The sequence below is a fragment of the Volvox carteri genome (assembly GCF_000143455.1).
Source record: "Volvox carteri f. nagariensis unplaced genomic scaffold VOLCAscaffold_32, whole genome shotgun sequence".
In the NCBI taxonomy this organism is placed as follows: domain Eukaryota; kingdom Viridiplantae; phylum Chlorophyta; class Chlorophyceae; order Chlamydomonadales; family Volvocaceae; genus Volvox; species Volvox carteri.
Genome location: NW_003307575.1, coordinates 152,308 through 153,095, shown reverse-complemented (window position 1 = coordinate 153,095; position 788 = coordinate 152,308). Strand labels below are relative to the sequence as shown.

Sequence of the window (788 nt, the reverse complement as noted above, 5' to 3'; positions counted from 1 at the left end):
ATATCAGCCGGATTGTGGGCGCCCTGGGACACCTACCACCGCTCCGGGATATCGAGACCAGCCCCTTGTCCCCCGGACCGTGGTGCTGGGCAACCGCGTTGTGGGGTAACCCGTTGCTCCNCAATACCGGCGAGGCAGACCCAGACAGTTTGAACCGCCGCCCGGGCCTGGAGGCGCACTTCGTGGGGATCGCTACATGCAGGAAACTGCAAACGGTGGGCGACCTAGTGCGGGTCTGGGACCTAGTGGTGCATACTCGAGTGGCCTCCCTCCCCAGGTCGACCTGGCCCGAATGGGTCAGGACACACCTCGACCCATCAACCCCAGCACCCACGCGGGACAGGTCAGCGACCCTGGCAGCCCTTAAGACGCTACATGGCGCTATCAACCCGGCCTGGCTCGAAGCTGCAAGAGCAGTGGAAACCCAACAGCAACAGCAACCCCAGCCGCAGGCACAGCTGCAGCCACAGCTGCAGCCACAGCCGCAGCCGCAGCCACAGCCGCAGCCACAGCCGCAGCCGCAGCCACAGCCGCAGCCACAGCCGCAGCCACAGCCGCAGCCACAGCCGCAGCCACAGCCGCAGCCACAGCCGCAGCCACAGCCGCAGCTACAGCCGCAGCCTCAGCCGCAGCCACAGCCGCAGGTACAGCCACAACAGCTGCAAACACAACCACAGCTACAGACACAGCATCAGCCGCAGCCGCAACAGCAGCAACAGCCGCAGCAACAGCTACAGACGCAGCCGCATGAGCAGCAACCCCAACAGCAGCAGCCAGAGAGGCCAACG

General features: G+C 65.8%; 1 protein-coding gene across 1 annotated transcript in view; it reads right to left on the bottom strand.

The window, feature by feature from the left end:
• The window catches only part of VOLCADRAFT_93498 (uncharacterized protein), a gene marked incomplete at both ends in the record, with an annotated part of 30,466 nt that overhangs the window by 397 nt on the left and 29,281 nt on the right, over positions 1-788 (bottom strand). Inside the window, one exon of the mRNA XM_002952733.1 lies at positions 309-405. Coding sequence (XP_002952779.1) covers positions 309-405 — 97 coding nt within the window. The remainder of the gene's footprint in view (positions 1-308; positions 406-788) is intronic.